The sequence below is a fragment of the Uloborus diversus genome, chromosome 1, assembly GCF_026930045.1.
Source record: "Uloborus diversus isolate 005 chromosome 1, Udiv.v.3.1, whole genome shotgun sequence".
Classification (NCBI taxonomy): domain Eukaryota; kingdom Metazoa; phylum Arthropoda; class Arachnida; order Araneae; family Uloboridae; genus Uloborus; species Uloborus diversus.
The window spans coordinates 76,597,425-76,621,955 of record NC_072731.1 but is presented as its reverse complement, the minus strand read 5'-3'; the positions used below and the strand labels follow the sequence as shown (position 1 = coordinate 76,621,955).

At 34.1% G+C, this 24,531-nt stretch overlaps 2 protein-coding genes across 4 annotated transcripts in view; one reads left to right on the top strand and one right to left on the bottom strand.

Moving 5' to 3' along the window:
- The window catches only part of LOC129230473 (NADH-ubiquinone oxidoreductase 49 kDa subunit-like), a 68,240-nt gene extending 50,069 nt beyond the window's left edge, over positions 1-18,171 (bottom strand). The window contains exon 1 of the mRNA XM_054864878.1: positions 18,044-18,171. Coding sequence (XP_054720853.1) covers positions 18,044-18,141 — 98 coding nt within the window. The 5' untranslated portion in view covers positions 18,142-18,171. The remainder of the gene's footprint in view (positions 1-18,043) is intronic.
- Positions 18,172-18,406: 235 nt separating this feature from the next.
- LOC129230453 (sin3 histone deacetylase corepressor complex component SDS3-like) overlaps positions 18,407-24,531 on the top strand; it is a 57,392-nt gene continuing 51,267 nt past the window's right edge. For 2 of the 3 annotated variants that reach the window (XM_054864863.1, XM_054864868.1), the window contains exon 1: positions 18,468-18,704. In XM_054864863.1, the coding sequence (XP_054720838.1) occupies positions 18,620-18,704 (85 nt within the window). In that variant the 5' untranslated portion in view covers positions 18,468-18,619. The other variant, XM_054864854.1, reaches the window with a different exon arrangement.

Below are 24,531 nucleotides of genomic sequence, written 5' to 3'. Positions count from 1 at the left end.
TAGTGTTTTTAAGACTCCAGTTTTCGATTTTTTTTAAACCTCCCCCTCCCCACTTTTACATTATTAAAGACAGCCTAAAACTTTTTTGACTTTTAAATTTTTTAGAGTTTGCAGAGGAGAAATATTGAACCACTCCTAGCTTCAAAAATAGCTTTCAATTCCGTTTTTCAGTTTATAGCAGAGCCCTTGAGTAGCTCCCCCCCCCCAACCCCTAGATTGAGCAAGATATAAACGTTTTAAGACCTCAGTATCGTGGGCAAATTTACAATCTTTGCAAGAGCAGTATTTTTTTTCGCAAACTCGTGCTGCTGTTATTTTTCATCCTATCCCCCCCCTCTTTATTTCCATTCTAGCGAGTATTAATTCAATTTCTCAAGTCTTTGTCAAAAATGCAGGAATGGTTGCCCATCGGTATTTCCAACCAGCTTAAAATCCCCCCCCCCCCCCAGATTATTTCCAAAATTCCCATTTTCATTAAAATCTTCAAAATCCCAGATAGTTTCCGTTTTACCTGGTATGTGGACGTCCTTTGCTGTGGCGAAAACATTTCATCTTGTCAGCAATCACTCTCAATCAGTGATTCAGATTTAACTCTTAAGACATATTAAGAGCGTACATAATTTATTTATGCGTGTAAAGTTTTTTAGCGCATAACATGTGAGCCAAAGAATGTAAAGATATTCGACAAAAAAATCTGACTGTTGTCGGATGCCTTTAAATCCACGAGCTACCATTTTGTGAATCGAAAAAGAATTCCTTGTAACGCCAAAATACGTGTCTGCAGTGTTCCTGCACTGTACTTTTAACGTTGTTATATTTCCTTTTATTTTTTAAGCAAAGGTATTTTTATATTTTTTATAACTAATTTTTGTTTGTAGCAAAAATCCATTTTTAATATAAAAACTCCATATTTTCTATACTTACCTTGTTTGCATAATTTTTAATAAATAAGTTTTATTAACTTTGGGGACATTAAAATAAAGATTTATTCTATTGAAGCATTACAAACTTCATTATTCTCAAAATTTAAATCTGACTTATAAATTTTAATTGTAAATGATTGCAGAATATAATGCTTGCTCTTTTTTTTATAAATTTTAGGGTCAATTTTTACCTTGGACAATATTTAATTTTTTGCAAATACTCGGTATTGGCCGAGTATCTGATCAGAATTTGCCCGAGTACCAAGTAGTTACCGAGTACTCGGTACGTCACTAGTTGTAGGCCCATCAAAATACATTTTGGGGTCCTCTTTCTCTATCACGGAACTTATGAAACATTTATCATAAGGTAAAATCCATGTTAATTCAACAAGGAGTGCAACTTGATGGTCTCGGATTTTTTTGAGTTTAACCGTATGTTAAAATTCATGAAAAATTATGAAATATGTTTCTTTTTGTTTTGCCCAAAAAAATTCCTGGGTCGAGATACAGGCACCCAAAGATGGCGGCCCCGTCACGATTTCTCCTTTGGAAGTTTCGTAAATTTTCAAGTACATTATCTCAGGAAAGATACAGCATATTTTGTTATGGTTTGTTTTATTTAAAAGAATATTTTTTTTTGTTTAAGAAAATATACCAAATTTTGAAAAAAAAAATTAAAAAAAAGTCTTTTGAAAAAAAGAAAGTTTAAATTTTTTTTTTTTTTTTTTGACTTATCTCGAAAATGCCAATTTCCAAAATTTTCATTTTTTTACTATTTATTAGTACCACTGAGCACTACGTTCCCTGAAAAGGAGAGCTTCTACTTTTTTGTGTAACAGATTTTAGAGGCATTTGAAACTAGTATGTTGTGGCCATCTCATGAAACTTTCTTCTATATCCTTCGTATAATTATAATCACTCCCCATGCCTGAAGGGGTAGCAATATTCCCAACAAAAACAAAATTACACACACCAAAACGGAACGACCATCCCAATTCCCAATTTACCACAAAAGCGAAGCAAAGAATAGAAAATTGAAAATTATTTTAAAAGCCTTGCTTAAAATAATTACTAACATTTATTTACAAACACAAGATGGCAACCGTTAACCCCTTGAGGACCAGCGCGCGGAAAACAAAACGCACTCAGGGGACCGAACGCTCCGCAATGGAACGTCGCCACGGGCCCACGCACTTTGAGCTGTTAAGCCTAATTTTCCTAAAAAAATCATATAAAATCAGAATTTCAATATAAATACTCCAAATTTATAGGATATGTAAATAATGTATAACTACTTAATATTTATTAACACCAAAGGTATAACACTAAAATAAAAGAAATAAATATGCAAAACACTAACCTTCTGTATGCACACAAAAATAAAGGATACGATACGCAAATAAACATATGAACAAATACCATTGAAATCAGAATGAAAAAAACCTGTGCTTTACTAGTCTTTACGAACTTAATTTTAAAAATTCTGCTGCGTGTGGTATAGTTCAAAACAAGGATCGACACACAGTCCTACGTTGCATATTTTGCACTCATAGTACGAAGTTTGCCTTGACTTTTTGTTTTTTGCGCAAACGACGCATCGTCTTCTAGCTTTGTTACCTTTTCCATCAATGTAAATTTTCGGAAAATGTCTACCGGATAATCGAAAAGGTTGAGTGTCCGGTGATTTTGGAGCTATCTTATGAGTCTTCGGTTTGCTAAACTTATCAGTTATTTGATGAACAATTCTAGTTCTGAATTCCAAAGCTGATAGTTTTTCTCCTTTTACTTTCGAATATATAATGTTTGCGTTTAGAAGTGCCATATCTAAAAATCCAAAAAACAGTTTTTTATACTATTTAACTGTTTTCCTGAAAGCAGGATAATGGTGAATGACTGAATCACCGCAGTCAACGCCTCCCATGTTTTGATTGTATTCAACAACACACAATGGCTTTGAAATGTCCTCTCCAGTCTTTCTGTCTTTCTTGCCGACTGGCACAATAACATTGTCATGAGCAGTTGACAGCATTAAAACAGTTTTCTTTTTGTCCTTAAATGCAAATAAGTTCACACAATTTTTCTGCATCACAACAGTTTCATTTTTTTTTACATCAGGAATGATTTTCGGCATTCCTTTTCTGTTTCGCATGACAGTCCCACACATGTTTGTGTTGTTTTCATGCAGATATGAAGCAAGGTTTGGGGACACAAAAAATCTGTCTAAATATAAGTTGTATCCTTTTCCCAACAGATCTGATAAAAGTGTTTTCACAACTCTCTCACCGTAGAGACCTGCAGTTTGAATGATCTCAGTATCCTTTCCAGTGTAAACACAACAGTTCCATATGTATCCTGTCTGCGATTCACACAATTTATATATTTTTATTCCATATCTCGCTCTTTTAGATGGTATATACTGACGAAAACTTAAACGTCCTTTCCAACCAAACAGAGTTTCATCAATGCATATGTTTCTTTCAGGCGTAAGTATGGACTTGAAATTTTCTATTAGTGCAGTTAGTACTGGCTTGATTTTCTCCAGTTTTTTCGCTTCGGCATCGGAATTAAAATGCAGGAATCTCAAAATGTCTAGGAATCTGTTTCTTGCCATAGCCATGCTAAAAAATGGTGTTAAAAGCATTGTATTTGTAGAAAAATACATTTTTAAGTTAGGTTTTCGGATGATACTCATTAGAATTACTAATGAGAGAAATATCATAAGTTCATCCACTGTTATGTTCTGAAAAGGCTTGATAAGACAGCTAGTTGAGGGTTCAGATTCACTTTGCTTTTTCTCGATTATTTTCTGAGCAAAAGCATTTGTTTCATTGACGATGATATCTAAAAGTTTCTCATCAAAGAAAAGGTTAAAACAATCCAGTTTAGTCACTGGCTGCGCAGTGGTAAAATTTGGTCCAGTTCTCACCGAAAAGTCAATTTGCGGAATTTGTTTTATCTCTGAAGACCAATTAGTGGCAGGCTCAGAGCAAGCATCGTCTGCAACCTCTTCATCATAATCATATCCTTCAGTTTCTGAGGAAGATGAACCTTCCGAACCACTATAATTTCCTATATCACAGTCACTATCTTCGCTAGTTTCGGAATCACTTTCATTCATAATTTTACTAATTTCACTCTCCGTTAAATATCTCGGTCTTTTAGCCATGGCTAACAAAATTGAACTAACTACATCTCTTGCACATGCCTCAAAAATCCCACAAAATACACCCTGAAGAACCCCTTCTCCCATCTTAGCCATCTGGATTCAATAATCGAAGTTCAGCAAATGAAAGAAATGAAAAAGAAAGAAGCGAAAGCAGAAAAGAAACCGAAATTAACATGTACTTCCAAATCAAAAGTGCGCTTCTAAGGAGCCATAAATCCTCAGACCTCTGCTAAGCACTTTGAGAAATATTCAATTCCCTCCCCCTCTCATGTATTAGTCAGCTAGATATAGTTATTTCATTACTGCATTCGAAAAAAGCAAAGCAATAAACAAACGCGCTGGCGTCCTTTTAACTGTCAGTTTAAAGAGCCAGAACTCCCGGTTTGTTTACATTAATAAATCTATCCTCCTAACCTATCAGACAGCGCGAAACTAAAACTAACGCCTGTACATGAAGGTCAAATACCATGTGACTCGAGTATGATGAAAGTTACAACCATTTAGCGCCATCTATTATCATTTAAAAATTCAAATAAATCGTTCCGTTTTGAAAACGCGCCCACGTGCCGCTGGGATGTAAGCGTCGACAAGAGAGCGTCGCGGTAACGTGCCGCTGGGAAAATAAGACAGGAATCGTTCTGTCACGGCGGCGTGCCGCTGGGTTCGAACGGGTTAAAAGGTTTAAATCATCGCGATTTTCTTCTCATTTTCCAACAATTAAAAAAACGCAAATTACGCAGACGGCAGTTTATAATGATTTATCTTTCTTATTGTTCCAAATATAAAGCTATTTTTATTCACACAAAAAAAAAAAAAATCAGCCCCCCATGGAGCGATTGGCACTGAAATTGAACCAACACCTGTTTACATATAGATTTACATTTATTCCACATTTCATCCAGAACGTAGCATTACTTCTTGAGAAATGGCACTCACAATGGAAAACAAAGAACGTTCAATTGCGCCACCCCCCTTTTTAGCTATTGACGCAAAAATAGAATCAGCTCTTATACCCTCTAAGGGCTACTTGTCGATAAATTTTTGTTTGATTCCGTTCATTATTTCGTGAGATACAGCAGTCGCAACTGATGACAAAAAACGTTCTATAGCTCAACCCCCCGTTTGAGCTATTGACACAAAAATTGAATCAGCACCTGCACCTGTTAGGGGCAACATATGAACCAAATTTTGTTTGATTCCGCCAGTTACTTCTTGGGGAATAGCAGGCAAGCACAACTCAAAAAATGTCCCACTGCTCCACCCCCCCCCTTGGAGGAATTCACGCCAAAAACCAATGGGCACAAGTTCACATAGGGGCACATATGTGTATCAATTTCGTTCGATTTTATGTAGTAGTTCTGCTGTAGAGCGGCCACAAAAACTGGTCACGCACTTACGTGACACACACACACATAGAGACAGACATTTTCCATAAATGGTCGAAATGGACTCAGCACACCTCAAAATGTTCGAATCCGGCAAAATTCGAAATTCAAAAATTTGCATGAATCCAATACTTTTTTCTATATATTAGATATAGAAGAAAGTAAAAAGAAGGAAAGGTGAGGGGTATAACCGACTAATGATAATGAACTGGCAACCATTCCCCCGCATAGTCTTCATTTGAAAAAGAATTCTTTCACAAGACAGCAGGTGATGAAATTAGCAATAAAAATCGCTTTAATGAAGTAGATATATTTTTTAAACAAGGTACTTTTTCCAATATTCATTAATTAAAAAAAGAAATAGGGGAACTGAATCCTAACCCCAGGAAGGGTCCGTGAATCACATCCCTCTTAAGGCACTCAAAAATAGCCAAAAGTGGTGCTTTAAATATTTCAGCATCAAACATTTTTCGGAAGAGAACTCCCGAATAGTGATGTGCCGTATCGTTAAAAAGTAGATCCGTGGATCCGGATCATTAGTGTCAAGATCCGCAGATACGGATCTCAAAATTTTTTTTACCCAATTCAACTATCCAAGTGTAAAATTTGTTATGGAAGGTATTCCCGTCAGAGTAATGGCAGTTTCTTCAAAAATTGTCAACTGCGGCAAAAATATATTCAAGAGTATGATTTACTCTTTAAAGAAATCTCTGTTAAAATTGAGAAAGAGTTGGAAGGAATGGGCCAGCGCTGCATTAATGCTTAGATGGAATGTGAAAAATTATTTCTACCCTGCTCGGTAGATGTAGGATACAGGAACAAGAGTGTAAAGCTGCTACTGGACAGGCTAGAAATAATTTTTCGCATTTTATTTCAGCATAAATGCAGCGCTGACCCATTCCACCGAACTTACTCTGACCGACGAAATACAGGAGCCGGGAACACCTATACAAACAGTAAATACAATAGAGAATTTCTCACTTTTTTGGAAGGATGCCGAGAAAAACAAAAATGAAGAATATCAGAAACCCCAAATCAATAACAAAAATTAATATTAAATTAAAAATTAAATAACCAAAACATGTCCCAGTGAGCCAACCTCATATTAAGATGAATTTCTCTGGTCAGATTACTCATTTGTTAAGAAATATGAACTAACAGCAGGTAAAAATTTTAATTCATTGAGCTTTTTCTCCTTATCTTCCAACTATGAAATTGCTACCAATCACGCGTATAAAGGCTTAGAATTGCATTTAAAATTTACTTAACAAGATTATTGCTCCTACTGTATATCAGTTGGAAGTTTCAAATAAATATCAAACACAGAAAACTTGGTTCTTTCAATTAGGGCCAACATTTTTATCATACGGGTAAGTTTTTACTACCCTTATTGTGAAAAACGTTAAGTCGGTTTTTAATTAATATCTCCGGTAATTAAAGTTCTACAAAAACGAGGTCAAGCTAAGAACACTTTCGATCAAGTCGTCTTTTGAACGAAAAATGAACTATCAAAGTCGGTTTATCTGTTTAGCAGCTAGGATGATACAAAAAGACACACTGATACACACTTTAAAACTTATTTCCCCTTCCTTTTTGCAATGGAAGAACGGGGAGGGGAAAGAAATTGGCTTCTGAAATGATACCTTAAAAAATTTAAATAGGGAATAAAACCTAATTTAAACAGAATTTAAGTCTTTTATTCAAATATTTAAAAAATTTTAGAATAGAAATGATCCGTTTAAGATCCCTCAAAAAAGGAATTGATACAGATACAGATCTTTATTTTCCTTCAGATATCCGCAGATACGGATATCCGGAACATCACTACTCCCGAATCCCTTCCTTTGAATTCACCACAAATGTCCAAAATTTCAATTTTTAAGGCTTCAGTTTCTAAATTTTATTGCATTAATAGTACCCTCCTTATCTATAAACATGACTTATGATCGCCTAAAAATTTTAATACTTTAATTTTGGAAACTTTTTGAAAGAATCTTCCTACACCCTTCCTTCTTAAGTCATCTAAAGATGGTTCAAAACAAAGCTCTTAAAATTTCAGAAACGGAAATATTTCGGGCTGGGGTGCGGAATACTCCCCCCCCCCTCTTATTGTGTTTACTAAACGCAGTGTAAGTTTTTGTTTAAGATTAATTTTTCTATTGAGAGAGCAACTCCCCTCCACACATCACCAAAGACAACCCAAAGTTTTAAGACTTCAATTTCGAAAATGTTTTGAGAAAGACCCCTGCATTCCCTAACTCTTAACTCACTCAAAAATAGCCAAAATAGCATTTCAATACTTCAGCACATAGAAATTTTCAGGAAGACCCTTCCCCCTTCCGAACTCCTTCCCCTAAGTTCACTAAATTTGACTTAAATTTGCGGTTTCCCCTTTTCATCACTGAAGATTTAAGATTTTAAATTCTAAAACTTATTGAGAGAAAACCTTTGAATCCCTTCTTCTTAAGTCTTCCAAAGGATACCTAAAGCTGAGTTCTGAATACTTCAGCTTTGAATTTTTTTTGGGGAAGGGGAACCCTGAACCTTAAAACGGTTTAAAGTTGCGCTTTTAATACTCCAGTTTTGGAATTTCACCTAAAGAGATTCCACTCCCTCCCTCTTGACATTGCCAAAGACAGACTAAATGTTTTAAGGCTTCAATTACAAACACTTTTTGCTAGAGGGTCCCAAATGCCCTTTCACTTAAGACATTTAAGTATAATCTCAAATAGTTTTTAATGCATCAGCTACAAAACATTTTCATGTTAGAAAACCAAAACCATCTCTCATAAATTCACCAAAGATTGCATAAATTAGTGTTTTTAAGACTCCAGTTTTCGATTTTTTTTAAACCTCCCCCTTCCCACTTTTACATTATTAAAGACAGCCTAAAACTTTTTTGACTTTTAAATTTTTTAGAGTTTGCAGAGGAGAAATATTGAACCACTCCTAGCTTCAAAAATAGCTTTCAATTCCGTTTTTCAATTTATACCAGAGCCCTTGAGTAGCCCCCCCCCCACCCCTTAGATTGAGCAAGATATAAACGTTTTAAGACCTCAGTATCGTGGGCTAATTTACAATCTTTGCAAGAGCAGTATTTTTTTTCGCAAACTCGTGCTGCTGTTATTTTTCATCCTACCCCCCCCCCCTCTTTATTTCCATTCTAGCGAGTATTAATTCAATTTCTCAAGTCTTTGTCAAAAATGCAGGAATGGTTGCCCATCGGTATTTCCAACCAGCTTAAAATCTCCCCCCCCCCCAGATTATTTCCAAAATTCCCATTTTCATTAAAATCTTCAAAATCCCACATAGTTTCCGTTTTACCTGGTATGTGGACGTCCTTTGCTGTGGCGAAAACATTTCCTCTTGTCAGCAATCACTCTCAATCAGTGATTCAGATTCAACTCTTAAGACATTTTAAGAGCGTACATAATTTATTTATGCGTGTAAAGTTTACAAAAAAAAAACAAAAAAACCCTCACAAATGAAAAAACGAAAGGATGATCGAAAATAGCATGAGAAAAGGCTAAATTTTCAATTAGAGTATTATTTCGAAAGACCATGGAGAATAGCGAGCAACTCCTTGGTCTGCAATGCAGCGAGTTGGAAGTAACAGAGTTATACCTAAAAAAAGTCAAACGGTGCGAGTCTAAAAGCCACTCCTCCAAAAGCACGTTGCAAACAAAATAAGCCGAGGGTGGAAAACCGAGAGAATGCAGATGTAAATTCGTGGTTATGGTATGGTCCAGTAATATTAAAGCATATTTTTCAAACACTCAATTCTTCTTTTTTAAGTAAAGACTGAAAGAAAGTCATCGAATTTCTTCAGGGTGGCGACAGGAGCTGTGAAAAAAAGTTCCCTGACTTTTCCCTGATTAAGTTCACCAAATTTCCCTGATTTTTACGTTACCAATGATAATAGTTTTCTTTCTTTGCTCTACTTGAAATCCATTGAATGTTTGTACAAAATGCAGTATTTTAAACGTTTTAACTTGTGTAAATTTGTTGAACTAAAGATATATTTTTAAAAAATGCTGCTTTTTTAACAAAATGGCTAAAAAAACATATCAAGTCAATTTTTGGGGGGGGGGGGGGAAACCCTACAAAACAGTATATTAAATTTTTCTACAATGGAAAGATTATAGAAAATTAAAAAATAAAAAAAAATTAAAAAGAATACTTTACTTCCAGAAACCACTTAGCATAAGAGTTTTAAGAAACTATTAAAAGCACTGTTCAAAACATATGTGTATTTGTGATTGAACTAAAATGTAATTGAAATTATTTTGAACTAAATTTTCAAACAGTATAATTATTGCTGCGAGAATAACAAGTAATAGTGAAAGAATAGAAGTAATGTAGTTATTCTTATATAACTAATTGACACATTTATGCAAACAGATGAAACCATTTGACATCCATTCATAGGGAGCTTTTCTCTAATCAAGAACACAGGTTTTAATGAATGAATACAGCATTTTAACAGTAAAAAAATAAAAATATTTACTTAACTTGTGTTTACTTAACTCTATTTCAAATGATTTCTGTATGTATCGAGAAAAATTCTTAGATTGCTTTTGTAACAAACAACTTTGAAATGCAAAAAAAAAAAAAACGATTAGTTAATTTCAAAATATATAAAAGAAGAATACAACTTGGTTATAAAATAAAAGAATCACTTAAGTCTGAAGAAAAGAAAACCTTTATAATCTGCAGTGACAACAAATAGTATAACGGCAAAAAACAAAGTTTTTTTATTGAAAGTTCAATTTTAGCAATTAAATTAAAAACGTGAAGAAGTAATAACATTTAAGCTTTTATCAGTATTAATTCAAAAACTAAAGATTTCTTCTTGAAATCGTGGTTACAGTACGCTAATTACTGCGAGACAATGGAATAAAGACAAAAGAGCTAAGGCCTTTCTTCCTCTTTGCCTGCATGGTTGTTTATTTTACGTAGCATTGAAAGCGTGAAAGGAAATTTCACCCTAGGTAAAATAAACAACCTAACAGACACAGAAGCAATCTTAGGAAGTTCATCCTGTGTTTAATTAGTAAGATTCAATACTTTGACGTTGAGGAAAAAAGATGCACAAATATGTGGCGATGTATAATCGCACCTCATTAATTTTACTTTTTTTTGGACGCATAATTGGCGGAAAATGTGTAGGGAATTAGAGTACTTAATTTTGTAAAGCAAAAAAAAATATTTTTTTTCTTCATAAAAATCAATTTTCCCTGATTTTTTGTAATTTTTTCAAAATTCCCTGATATTTCCCGGACTTTTCCCTGATTAATAAAGTTCCCTGACTTTTCCCTGATCTCCCTGATCTGTCGCCACCCTGTTCTTTCCGTCCCGACCTCCATCTTGGAAATTTTGTCCAAGACAGAAATTCGTCCTGAGACGGAAGGTCTTGCACCCATGCCAGTAATCCAATTTTAAAGCGTTATCACCGGCAACTCTGACATTACCGTTAATGCGCTGACATAGTGTTTTTTGTGAAAGTTGTACACATTAACGAAGATAGAATTGAGTTCTACCATGCACGGGCATGGGTTCTTTGTGAAAGTTCTATGCATTTTCGGAAGAGCAACAAGTACCATGATTGAAAAAGCTGAGCTTGTCGATTGATGACATTTTGGATGGTTTACCAAGATTCTCTAAGACCGTTGGATGAAGATAAAAAGTAAGAACAATTTTTAAGCTTTTTTTTTTCATTTACTAATGTAACATAAATGAATAGGTAGTATACATAATTTGTGGATTTTAAAAATTATAAAAAATTTTATTGAAATAAAAAAATGTCTTATAATTTATTTAAAAACGCCAAAAAAAGAAGTTTACTGCATTAATTTTGATAATATTCAGGTTTTTTCAAAAAAAAAAAAAAAAAGACCAGTGACCCACTTCTCCCAATTAACTCTAATTTGAATTCTGAAACTTTGAATTCAAATTATCTTTTTCGCAATCACGAGTTGCGACAAGATCCTACTCATTAGAGTTATTGTTTCTAGAAATGGCTCTCCCCTTAAGAATGTCCCTCCCCCTGGGTGGTTACGTGTGTATAGTTGTGTGTGTGCACGTAGGCCTGTGTATGTGTGTAAAGGCGCGCGCGCGTAGGCGAGGTAGTATGAGCATGCGTGTGTAGGACATGGACGCCACCACCCAGCAGAAGTGGATTCCGGGGGACAGTGCTCAGGACCAGAGCAGCCGTGCCGCCGCCGGTGGGCGGTGGTGCTGCTGGTCCAAGCTGAAAAAGGAACCACAACACCAAGGACTGTCAAATGAGAACAATCAGCAATTCTGCCGTGCTAAGCACAGATGTGGTATCTGCACATATTATCAAAATTGAGTTATTGTCACCAGGTGGTCGTTAGTAATTTAATTTACCTAAATCTCAAGTTTTTTGGAGATTTGTAAACGCGATTTGTAAGAAAAAAGTCGTAACTGCAAATTTGCTTAGTTTGCTAAGGCAATTTGAATGTAAGTGACAAATACTAAGCCTTTAATGTGGTATCTGCGCAGTTACCACTTTTTTCCTTAGTAATTTGTAGATAGGACTTTTATACCTTAGTAAAGCAGCAAATTTAATAATGTAGCAGTTTATTGTAACACAGAATATTAAAATTAGTTTACCGTTGAATAGTTGATACAGGTTGATAATAAAAACTAATACAACTTTGCATAATTGTTAAAGTAAATATTCAGCTTTTTCTATTTAAATGGTTATTTAAAATGCGAATTCTAAAGATGAAATGCATAAAAATATTCTCTAATTCTTTCATGCAAAAATAAAACACATTTCATTCTACGGCCAGTATTATTTTTATTTAAGTATCGTCTGCTGCCAAAATTATCTTCATGCTCGGTAAAAATGAATCTAGAAAAAAAAACATTATTAAAAAAACACATTCTTTGAATATAAAAAACAGAAAATTGTTATGGATTACAGTTTTAACTCTCCGGAGTTTTGAAAATGGTATCTTTCAAAAGATAGATTCTGTTAGATTTGTATTACCAAATAGAGCGAAACAGCTAAGTCCAAAGAAAGCGGATGTTTTCAGTATTATTTAATGATACATTGAGCACATTTTTCTAAGCTACTTTTGTCGTATCAGTGCAGATACCCCTAAAAATGCCTAGTAATTGTCACTTACGGTGCAAATAGCTTAGTATGGAAAGGTTTTGAAAAGAAAATTTGTCGTAACTACATTTATTAATTTTAAATTAAGATTTTTACAAAAATACTCTCTTACAGTTTTTAGATAAGTTATTTACGAAACAACTACCGCAAGTTGAGCATTTAATTAACTCATAAATAAAAGAAACAAGTTGTAAAACTTTAAATCATCAATTTCTCATTTTGAGCTCTACTGCAGATACCACATCTGTGCTTAGCACGGCAAAGTTGCGATTGCTCAAAAAAAAAAAAATAAATAAATAAAAAATAAAAAATAAATAAATAAATTTTTAATTTAATTTTTTTTCTCCGAAAATTAAGTTACATATCAAATTGCAGTGCATTTATAGCTGCATTCTTCAAAGATTTATTATTAGTATTTTACTTAATCTTACTCAACTAAAAAGTAAAAAGTCTTAAAGCAAAAGCTATTAAATGACTAAAAACAAACTATTTAAGATATCAATACGAAATATAGTTCAAAGTACATTCAAATTATTAAGACTGCTCAAATTGAAAGATTTAAACAAAATATTGAGAAGCACTTTTGTCATAAATTGAGCTATCCTATCACTGAGCATGCCTCCCCCCCCAGGAAAGTTTTAAATTAGAGAAATAATATATTTGGAAATGTTTTTTTTGTTGCTTTTTGATCTTTTGCACCCCCCCCCCCCCCAAGAATATATCCATATATCGAAAATATTGATATTTGGAGAGCGATATATCGCGGTATTAAAATTCTGATATCGCCTAGCCCTAATGTTGAGAATTTTTAGACATGACCACAGGTGCATATATACCTAAGAACGTACAGAGGGCTAAAATATACATTTTGAGGATTCCCAAGTTAATTACAAGTTTTCTCGTGACGTCTGTATGTACGTCGCATAACCAGGGGTCTGGCCAGAGGATATTTGGGTCCGTTAACGGACCCTTCACAAAAATCTGATCAACCAAAACGGACCTTTCACAAAATCCCTATCAAACAAAACGGACCTTTCACAAAATCCCGATCAACCAAAACGGACCCTTCACAAAATTCTGATAAACAAGATCGGATCTTTCACAAATTGTTTTTTGAAGGAGCAAATCTGAAAGCAAAGTAACGCATATTAAACCGATAATTTTTGGAACCTTTCTTAAAGTCAAATTAGAGGGATCAGCTTATACAAAATTTGCTAATTTTGCAAAGAAAAAAAAATCCGCACTCTTGTGATGCTCCTGCAAGCGATAAATTGCTACTGCCAAATAAATATAATGCTTGTTGTTTGCTTCTTTGAAAGAAATTAACAGCTGGAAATAAGTTTGGTTTCAAATAATTTTGTTTTATCACAGTTAATTAGCAGCGGTGTTGTTGTAAACTTTTCTGAAAAGGGGTTTGGTAAGCACTTTTCTCCCCCACTGATGATTTAATAAACAATAATAATATATATCAGCGAAATGAACTTAGAACTGCAAAGGGATAGTAAGGGTGGGGAAAAAAATGTGATCGCTTCAGATAGGGTTACCAACTTTAAAATTATCCCCATTTAGCGTCTGGCGTTAAACCTTTATAATGACTTGATTAGAAAATATTCTCATCATTTTACCAGCTTGTCAATATTTGCGTTTCTATGGTGCGGTGCGATGTTCAACTGTTATTTTGGGAGAAAATTATATGGGTTTGATTTTTCGATGCTAACAAGGATGATTAACTTTAAATAAACTGTTTTACTTGCCTTTTTTTTTCTTTAGATGTCTACATTTTTAAAAATACAATCTTTTAACATCCGATATAAGAATCATATTTTGTTCATTTTTCAAGCTAACTTCGTTTTATTAGGATGCAAGTAAATGAAAAGTCTATTTTTGTTAGAACACGCACTTCAAGTTTTTAAAGCAAAATTCCATTTTCTTTTATGACTCAAAAATTAAAATGCTGAATCAGTGGTTTAATTTTATTTTTGCTTTAGCTGTGTCCACAGATATTAATGATATGTTTATCATAGGACTCTAAAATGCAATTTAAAAATAATTTTATCAAAAATATTTCTTTTACAAGCCGTTTTTTTACCTTTGATGCCTTCACTTTGAGAATTGCGATCTCTTTGCATCCGCTATGGGATTCGGATTTTTTGAATTTTTGATGTTTAGTATGCTTTGTTAAGAAGTAAACAAATAAAATCTATTTTTATTTTTGTTAAAATCACGGAATTTATACGTTTTAAGCGAAATTCTGTGCAATTTTAAGAGTGTCCTGGGTCAAAAAACTAAATGCTGAACCCCCTCGTCTGAATTTTATTTATTATTATTTTTTCTTTGTTACAATTATTTTAAATGCTGTACAGAAATATTTCTAGTGTAATTTAACATAATGTAGAATGGTAGATAAATATTGCTACTTGAGTTAGCGATGCCGCCCCCCCCCCCCCCCCGCTAAATACTAGAAAAACACCCCAGAATGATATTCTCAACATAGCAGAGGAAAACTCTCTACTTTAAGTTTAAATGATGTAGTTTGTGCCTGCTCTAAATTCTAAAATTTCGATTTAACAAAAATTTTTTTTTTGCGAAATTATTTTATTTTTCACAATAATAATTCACTTTTCACAAAATTATTTTATTTTTCACAAAAAACAGACCCTGTGAAAAATCCTGGACAGACCCCTGATAACGTAAGAATGGTATGTCCTAAGACAGTTGAAATTTGGTGCGTAGACTCCTAGAAGTGTCTAGTTGTGCACCTCCCCTTTTGATCACATTCGGATGTTTCTAAGGGGGTCTTTTGCACCTATTTGGGGGGAAATCATTGTTAATTTTGATGCAAACTCAAGTGGTGTTATAATTTGGCAGACACTTGGCGACATATCGCCAGTCTTTTGGTCGTCAAGTTTTGTTGCCAACTTGGCGACAAATTTGGCAATTTGCTTTTTTTAAATCTGGTTTCAAATTGGCCACTGTTGGTGATATTTAGAGAGTTAACTATTGAATCACATTAAAATTGCCAATAACGGGGAAATAACATTAAATTGGTATAAAAGGAAGTCATGTGATTCACACATCAGCTCGTTTAATCTGGGAACAAGACTGTTTCCCTCTTTTTAGCGCCCATGACAGAGAGCCATATGTTTACATGCTAGTGCTTGTAAATGCCCGTGCATGAAATATGCCGCCCCTAAAATATACCACGTGGTATATATATTGATGGTAGCACGATGCCTACACTAAGAGCTAGTAGTTGATCAACAAGGAAGCAATCAATATGCAGTAAATTATTATTTAATTTATTCTAGAGATGAAACTTATTTAGGTGGCTAATGCACATGTTCCAGTTCAGTCTCACTTTAAGTGTACTTATCTTACCCTCACCTAAAAACGCTTTTGTAAAGAATTGCTTGCTGCTCGCCGCCTTGTTTTACCGACATCTTTTGAAAATATGCAACTGATTATTTTTAAAATAAATGACTCTATTAATCAATTTCAACTGTCGGCAAAATACATGAGAAAGCATAAAATCCCACCTATGCAATATTTATTCTATCTTTTAAATTTTTTATTGAGTTTTTGCGCCCATTTTCCCTGCCAGAAGCACCCAGGGGTAAACTAGGTGCAAAAAGAGGGCGTCAACCTGTACTTCCAAAGCTCTTTGGGAGTTCAGATTAAAGCCCTTTGAGAATCCAGGTTTTTGTAAAAAGCCGAAGACGTACAAGTTTGAGGGCACAAGAAAAAGTTGCACATATTTCTAGGGCAGAAAAAAGAAAGCAAAGGCAAACAGTTTCAGGGGCGGAAAAAAAACTGAAGCCAAAAGGGCGTACAAAGGGGGGGGGGGCGCACTGACACCTGACCGTGAGAAAGTTGTGGTAGGACAATTTTGCCCTCTGGAGCACCTCTCGAATTTGCCGCCGATGGTAAGAACCCCGACTTCAATTTTGAATTTAAAATACAATATCTTACACAATTATACTTGTAAAAGAAAATTCGCAACAAATTGCTTCAGGTTGAAGCGGCCAAATCACAGCTCATGGTTTGGCCAGGCCGAAGATTTGTTCCATTTCTAGTTTGAAACTATTAATAAAAACATGGTATTATTCAAAGAAAAACATACGCCCTTCTCTGAGTCTTTTAGTACAGAAAAAATTTGTACTTGGTTGCACAGTTTAGGATTTGCATTAAAGAAAGGAAGAATCATCTGGACGGGGGAAAGAGTTTTCTTGAAACAATCTGGAACATTTTAGGTTTTACTCACTTCAACCAAGAAGTAGTCAGCAGACTTTCACAAGAATTAGCGACGTACGTCTCAGAGTCGCGCTGATTCTGCTACCCGGGTCTACCTCTATTAACCTATCGAAATTCCCTCCTGGATTTGGAAGCTTTTTTCAAACAAAATACCAAAACAGCAACAATTTTGACTTTATCGGAAACTAAAGCTGTACAAGTCTTGCAACATGTTTCAATCAATCTTAGAAATTGCGGTTGTGGTCTTTTTACGTAAATTTTGCAAATTACCTGGCCTATGGAGCAAAAACTCATGATCTACTATACCACACCATAAGAAAATCGCTTGGAGTTAGGTCTAAGAGCACTTTTCAGTCCAGGGTGCCCCGTACCTTCCACTATTTGTGGTGTATCCAGTTAGATGGGACCCTGAGGACAGTTCTGATTTTTTCATCCCGACCAGCAGCCGAGCAATCCTTGGTCCAGCACCCCCAGAGATATTGTTTCACTTGGAAGACTTTGTAACGTCGAGCATATTTAATGCCCCCCTAGTCAACATTAATGAAGATGGTGGATCTTCAACCGGCTAAGATCGAACCTGGGGCCCTCCGGTCAGTCCAATCAATGCCTCACCGATCAGGCCACCACGGTCCTAGTCTGGAGAGCGCCTGGGCCATGGAAAAAGGCGATTGTCATCATCAGAACCTTGTCAAATATGATGGCTAGGAAGCTTGTTATTGAGGAGATGGAAACGTCTCTCAGATAATGAAGGTGGTCTATTTTGTTGGAAGATGAACGACCATTGATCATGACATATTGCAGCGAGTGACAGAAGAATTAGTCTTAGGTCTTGATACCTACTGCATTATGAAAGATTCAAGCATCGAATATTTGAGAAACAAAATTTGCACTTGCTTTCTGCAGTAAAGTCAACGTTGTTGCTATATTGGTCTCATACATCTTCCAAACCCTAGTGCGAGTTGCCACAAAACCCGAACACTTCGCGGCAACTCTCGCGGTACCCAGTTTGAAAACCCCTGCTCTAAGCGACCTCTTACACCAGGATAAATTCAAAAACTTTATCGTGAATGAAGTTGAATAGTATTGTTTTTCTTACACACGACAATGTATATGAGGAAAGTATTGCAAACAGAAAATTATTTAAGCTTTGAAATATATTCCGGAAGAGTTATACCTGAAAGATATTAATGAAGCACCATATTTATAATTTAAAACATTAAAAAACAGTCGGCTTGGCAGGCCCGATGTACACGATCGAATGACGGACGCCATGTTTTTTTGACCTCTTTCAAAAACAAACGATTATTGTCACCAGCTGTAAAGTAAAAACTTATATAACCCTTGCACATTGGCTCGGCTCGATCCAACTAATCTTCAATCGTTGTTTTCCAGTTTCCAGGATCATATTTGCGAAAAAAATGCTTTAAAGCTATAAACTTCATAGTTTCAACAAATTTTCGATCTTATGTAGTTTAAATTGTGCTAAAAAGAAAACAGTCAAGAGAAAAAATTATTATGGGAAGTCGATTGGGGAGAAGTTGGAAGGGAAGTGGGGAAATCTGGATTTGTTTACTTTTGGATTGGACGGTGCGTTTGGTGTTTGGATTATTTTTTAATACAAATTCAAAAAAAAAAAAAAAAAGCTCATTCTACCTTTTGTTTTGAACCATCTTTTGCTTGTTCTGTATTCATTTATTCACTCAAAGCTTAAAGCTAGCTTTGTTTCTAGGTTTATGAAAGTGCTTCAGAAATGAGTGAATACGACCTGGATTTGGACGATGAGAACAGCGATTATGATGCGTTGAATGTCAAGCATGAACATGAAACGGATGAGGGTAACTTTTCGTTTTTTTAATCTTTAACACCCATTTTTAAATTTTCAAACAAGCTGTCATTTTTCTACCATGGTTATTATGCTTCTGTTGGGAATTTGTTTCATATAATTTCTCTTGCTGTTAGAAATGCTGGAAATCTATGAAATTTCTAACAATACATTTTCAAAACTTTTTGATCAAAAACCATTCTTTACTATTCAATGCTGAAATCATTGTTAAATTCTCCTCTGGTATTTTTCTAACGCTTTTGCTTGAAAAATTTCACTTTTTGCCAATTATTACTTATATTAAAAACGATAGGCGCTATCACTTCGAAAAAATGTAATTAATTTTATTTGTAGCCTGCAGAAAGCGGGAAAAGCCAGAAGGGAAAGCAACTGACCAAAGCTTTATCCAATTTCTTTAAAACTCCTTATACTTTTATTTCTCTAAGTTCGCAATTATTGCCAAGTGGAACAAAATAAGTCCTATTTAAGTATGAATAATATTTCCAATAAATTTATTTTGGGGTGAATAACCTTTTTCAGTAAAGGGCCGCTCACGTTACAAGAGCACTGTGGCGTAGGGATCACTAATATGTGGATGGCGTAAAGGAGCTATGTGTGTCCGTGTCAGGATTTAAATCATGGAGCTTTGTGGTACTAACCCATTGCTCAGGCCCATGTCCAGATTTTCATAAAGGGAAGGGTTTTAATGCTTCTAAATCTTTACCCGAGGGGAGGAGGGAGCTCAATCCCTCACTAACTTTAATTGCCGATCCCAGTATGGCATTTCTATACCTGTAGGGACTTCTGTGCCTCCCCGCTCCCAAGGACAATTCTGGCTGCACAAGTGACCGCAGTACCTTCATTTTAATTTTTAAAGCTTTTTAAAAATCAAATCTGTTTACTATGCAATGAATTGCAATTAGTATAAAAAACTATCCATAGACTCTTTTATAATGCAGCTTGTACACCAGATTTTATACTCTAAAATGATGCTTAATAATCTCTAAACAAGAAAGAACTTATTGCAAATGCAAGTTACGTTACGAAGCACAATCACTAATGCATCTTCATAGCAGCAACATATGCCATGCATCATAACCTTCTTAAGCAATATTAATGAAACAACGTTTAAAAGCACAGAAAAGATAAAAAGTTTATAAAAACGCAGATATGTTTCGGATTCAATAGCCTCCTTCCTCAGTGCGAAATGTACAAATGGATGAATCAAGCTCAAGGGAAAGTTTAAATTGCGTAACCGGAAAAACATTGACCAATCAGCTATCAGCGAGTGCTGAGGCAAAATATGACGTATTCTAACATGTAAGATTGAATAAGATTGGAGAAAAATGCAGAACAGCAAAAGACTCATTGCAAAGATTATTTAAGTTTTTATGAATGTAAAAAGATTCCAGAAAATCTAATTCACCTACTGTTGTAGGTCTGCAAATGATCTTGGCTTCCGAAAAGAGAAAATTGTGCCCTGTGTCGCAACAATGTTTAGCAATTGAAGATTTGTTTAGTTCCTGTTTTTTAACGTTGTTTTCATATTTTTTCAAACAAAATTTAAGTGAACGCCTTGTCTGTCTCACATAACCGATATTACTATGACAAGGAATGACCCCACTGATCAAGTGCTTGGATTGGGTCCTTCAGTTCAGAAAAAGAAAGTTTATTTATGGGTCTGTAAATTACGCGAAAGTCAAATATACTGAGAATTCTAGAAATACGAAAAGAAATATTTGGATAAAACGGTAAAACCACAAAATTTGTAGAAGAAAAACTAGGTATGTTGGAGGTTTTATTCCGGGTTGAAAGTTTGCAGAAAGCCCTGTTGATGGTTATCCTCTTCAGGTCATCACTCTTACTTGATTTTTTTTGTAATTTTTACGAAAATTCGTCAGTTTTTACGGTTAAAGGATTTTTACGATTTTACCAATCTTTGTTAGGCTTTTATACACTTCTATAAAATTTCAGCAAATTTTTCCAAAACTTTTGATGACTCAATTATTTAGATTTCCATAATGACAAGGACTGATTCACTTAGACTTAGATGATCATGACTTACCTTACTTTTTAAACAGTATTTATAAAGTAAGTAAAATTGTACTCTCCCTCTAAGTAAAAAGATTCATTTAATGAAAACACTCAGATAACTGAAATTTATTCAGTTTGCGATAGTATTTATTTTCTCTCTCTCTCTTTTTGAGAGAGGGGGAGAAGGAAAAAAAACTGTTTTATGGAATTTCTCAAAAGGCCAATTAATCTACTAAGAACATAAATATTATGCACAAATATACTTTAAATGTGGACACAAATCATAACGAGTAGATAGTTCTGTTAGCGTGAAAGGGAGTGGGGGGGGGGGAGTTTTTTCCCCTTTGCTTTAGGTTCTAATTTGTTAAAATAATCGTCAATTATTATAAGTGTTGCAGCTTAATGTATAGCTCGTTTAGCCTATATTTTCATTCATATACTTGCCCAAATGGTTTTCAGTCCAAAATAGTGAATTTAGATAGATTTTCAGCACCCCAGTGACAGCTGTACTATTTGTATATTTAATGTTCATTTTTTTTTCCATTTTCTTTTCTCCCATCAGAAAAGACATTCGGTTTTCTCTTCATTTTCATTGAACTATTCAAAAAAGAAAAAGTCATAATTTTTTTGTTTTAAGATTTTGGAAGATGTGTTATTACCATATAAAGTCCTCCCAAAACTGAGGGGCATTGCCCCCTGTGCCTCCTCCATTATAAATCCACCCATGCCCTTCTGAACTATTCAAAAAAGAAAAAATAATAATATATATATTTTTAACTTTTGGAAGATGTGTTGTTACTACATAAAGTCCTCCCAAAACTGGGGGGGGGGCATTGCCCCCTCTGCCCCCCATAAATCCGCCCATGCTTAAAAGGGACGTGGCACAATGCATTCCTAAAAATACCCAGGGGGAAAAGCACTAAACAGTGTTGGTAAAAAAAAAAACCTTTTTTTTTTTTGAAAAAACCCAGATCTTTTTGGTTTAAACACTATTTGTAAGAAAAACAATTTTATTTTAGAAAAATCATGAAGATTTTATGAATTAATTGTTAAGGAATGTTTAATATTCATATTTGTACACTAATTTCTTTGTAATTAATTAAATAATTATGAGTGAAATTTTATAATTTCATTTGCTCATACGTATAGATTTCTATAGAAGAATATTGTTTGAAAATCTTTAATTTTTAAAAAAATACAATATGCAAATGGGCCTTGGTATAAATAATCAAAGAAATATTTTACATTGTGATAGTTCATACATTAATTACAAATAACCAAGAATAAATTCTTGTAAATTTATTTCCTCACAATCATAACTCTAATAAAAAGGTAAAATTAAAATCACATATGGAATGGGGAATATTTTGCAGTATTTACAAATGAATCAAAAGTCTGATGCACATTACAAAACTTTAAAAATCACAATATGAATGCATATTTTGTTTAAAGATTTAAAAAAAGTTACAAATCATGTATTTACCTAATGTATCAGTGACATCAAATAGAAACAGGACTAGAGTAAGTTTTAAGAAACTCATTTTGTTTTCCATTGTAAACATTATTTTTCCTGGTTGATTGTATTTAGAAATACTATTTGTTTCTCACACAAAGAAAAAAAAATCATTAAAAAAGCCCTAGTATGAAAATACTCTTTTAGCATATTTTAATATTGACGACTATCATAAAAATTAATGTTTATCGATTCTTCCACCATTCATACGTGAGTCTTCTTTTATAATATTGGGACCAAAAAAAGTTTGTTGAAAGGTGAAAATTTGGCATTAAATTTGTTTTATAAGAGCACTAAGTTACATGAATATTTTCTGTTTTCATAATTTTATATATTTTCTTTTCTTGCTCTGACTGCATCGTCAATCAGGGATGCAAAAAGTATGCAGGTATAAGCGCAATTTTATAACTGCTCTCAGGGGCGTAGCTAAGGGGGGGCCCTTAGCTACGCCCCTGGGGCGAAGGGGGGGGGGGTTTGGGGACAACCCCCCCCCCCCCCCGAAAAGTTAGTCTCAAAAAAAAAAAAGAGAAAAAGAAGAGAGAAGTGAAAGAAAAAAAAAGAAGAAAAGGAAAAAATTCCAAGCGATTATACATACATATATATATATATATATATATATATATATATATATAAAGAAGTAACCCCCCCCCCCCCGAAAGTCGGGTCTAGCTACGCCACTGACTGCTCTAAGTGTTCTTGGACTTCTTTAGTTTTTTTTTTCTCTTGTCATTTAAATATTCTAAGGTTAAGATTTTTATACAGTATGCATCACTTCAATGGTACATCAACTATCTCAATAAATGTTAAGTAATCAAGCAAATTAGGTAGTAAACGAACTTTTGGTTGAAATATGCTTTTTGGATTATTTTGAAATTCAAAAGACTGAAAAATAATGATAGTTGAATAAATAAGAAAATTAGAGCTACTTGGATTTTTTCTCCATGTAATTTTAGAAAAACTTAGTTTTTCTGCCTTGTATATATATATGTACCTAATAGGGAAGCTGCACTGATTTAACAAAAGAAAAACTATTTAGCAAACTTACATTACCTTGAAAAATATAAGTTTATTAAGTTTATAAGTTTATAAAACTTTGCTAGTTGCTTTGGATTAATTAGATTTTACTCTTTGCAGTAATATGTAAAATTTATGAAAACATTTAAGGGGAAACAATTAAGGGTGCTCTTCTGATAGTCTGAAAGATTCGGATCTAATGTTAACCTACGGGGAAAGTTGGAGCTTGTTTTACAAATTCCTGTGAAGTTTTCAGATCAATTTTTTTTCTGAGTATTTTTCAAGACCATGTCTGTGTCTTTTTTACTTTTTTGCTGTGTCCATTCTCCAATTTTTTAAAATTCGAGAAAAAATGAATTTCTTCGAAAACTAGGTACTGTTGGATATTTCGCTCTGTAAAATATCTGCAACTCATGCTATCAAAATTTTAAGAACGTCCTGAAAAGCAAAATATTTCCAGCTCTCTTTTGAGATCTTGTTTGAAATAATGCGATCATTTTTTAAACAAATATCGGGTTCTAACTATTGAAAAAAATTTCAAAATACGTTCACTTTTTGCATTCGCCCCGCCTCCCATAGTAACCTCCCTTTTTTGAGGGGTGAGCTGTAATGGGGTGTAAGATTTATTACCCTCTCATTAGTTCCCCTCAATGACCTTCGTTGGACGTTCTCCTCTTTTCCTAAGACTTTCTTGAAGAATCAAGTGCTTTTGAAAGTGAATCCATGTATATGCGTGCTATTAGCTGTTAAATTAGCAACATTTGCTTTTTTTCAAATTTGTGGTTTGAAAAGAAATAGATTTGAAAGGAATATTTCTGAGTCAAATTGTTTATTAACAATATAATGAACATAGTTACAATGCTGTCGAATGCGAAAAGTTGACATTTTTCCCTTCCAGTAGAAAAATATTTTTATATATAGATTAAATCGTATTCCAGATACTAGTTATTTTGTATCGTTTACATGTGTTTTATGTTACTACAAATGGGTACTCACATAAAGTGCTTTCCACAGCTCAACAAACATTTTTGAAAATTTTTTGTGTCTTTAAGAGCCAGACTCGTCAAATTTCTTTAGAAGGTAGATACACATTGAACATGTAATTCATAATATACAGTAAAATTCATCGAATTTCAGAATCGGGACTAGAAATTTATTTGGTTGAAACAAGTATTTTGTTGCATTAGTATATGTTGTAATAAGATTTTACTGTATTTCTCTTTAGAAAACTTCCTAAGGAGGAAAACAATGCATAATTTGATCCCAAATAGAATCGTGA